The 832-nt window shown below is 63.2% G+C and overlaps 1 protein-coding gene across 1 annotated transcript in view; it reads right to left on the minus strand.

Annotated features, from left to right (window-relative positions):
* Window positions 1-832, minus strand: part of ACOX3 (acyl-CoA oxidase 3, pristanoyl) — a 27,339-nt gene that overhangs the window by 8,523 nt on the left and 17,984 nt on the right. Inside the window, exon 12 of the mRNA XM_014533446.1 lies at window positions 580-670. Within this exon, the coding sequence (XP_014388932.1) occupies window positions 580-670 (91 nt within the window). The remainder of the gene's footprint in view (window positions 1-579; window positions 671-832) is intronic.

Below are 832 nucleotides of genomic sequence, written 5' to 3' on the forward strand. Positions count from 1 at the left end.
GGGAGGAAGGACACGCAGTGCCGGCCCAGGGGGTGTGGCGGGAGCCAACAGCCCCTGAGAAACGCAGCACAGTGAGCACGCAAGCAGCGTGCCGGGGTCGGGGTGGAGGAGGTGGCGGAGGGCACAGAGGGAAGGAAGGTAAGGGAAGAATTAAATTAAAAGGTTAAAAAGCACGCCGTCCTCAGCACCCTCCTCGAGAGGCACCTGGCCGAAGCTGCCTGCAGCGTGGGGGTCCTGAGTGAACCCCTCTTCTTACACAGGGAGCCCACCTAGCTGAAGGAGACGCTCACTTTCCTCCTGTTGTCTCTCTCGCTAGTTAATTACCCCGGTTTACATATTTTGCAAGGTGTGCCCTCCAGGCCCTCATTACCGGGTCGCCTTCCTCTGGGGAGAATGTTCTCGGACCCAGGCCAGGGGCGAGACCAGCAGGGAAAACTGGGGTCCACTCCTCAGGGTCACATGCTGCTGGGCTGTGGCCCGGTCACACCCGATCGATGGATCGTTCTGGACTCGCCGCCCCTGCCAGGGCCAGGCCGCTGCAGGGAGCGGCTGGGAGCCCTTAGCCCAGTGGTTCTCAACCTTGGCTGCACATTCGAATGCAGCACGTTGTTGTCGCCTTCGTACGTGCAGTTGGGGTCGTTGTCGTTCCTGAGGTCGCCCAGGCGGTTCACTGCAATGAACCCACGGGTTTCCGTCACTTCAGGTGCACGTGGGAGGAATGCCGTCACCCTGGGAACGCGAGGCCCGGCCAGGGGTGGCGGGGACACAGCACTTGCTCCACGTCCCCCACCCTGCTCCTGGCCACCCGGCCTGCGCGCTGGGGGCAGTGGCC

This window comes from Myotis brandtii, unplaced genomic scaffold, assembly GCF_000412655.1.
Source record: "Myotis brandtii unplaced genomic scaffold, ASM41265v1 scaffold986, whole genome shotgun sequence".
Lineage (NCBI taxonomy): Eukaryota > Metazoa > Chordata > Mammalia > Chiroptera > Vespertilionidae > Myotis > Myotis brandtii.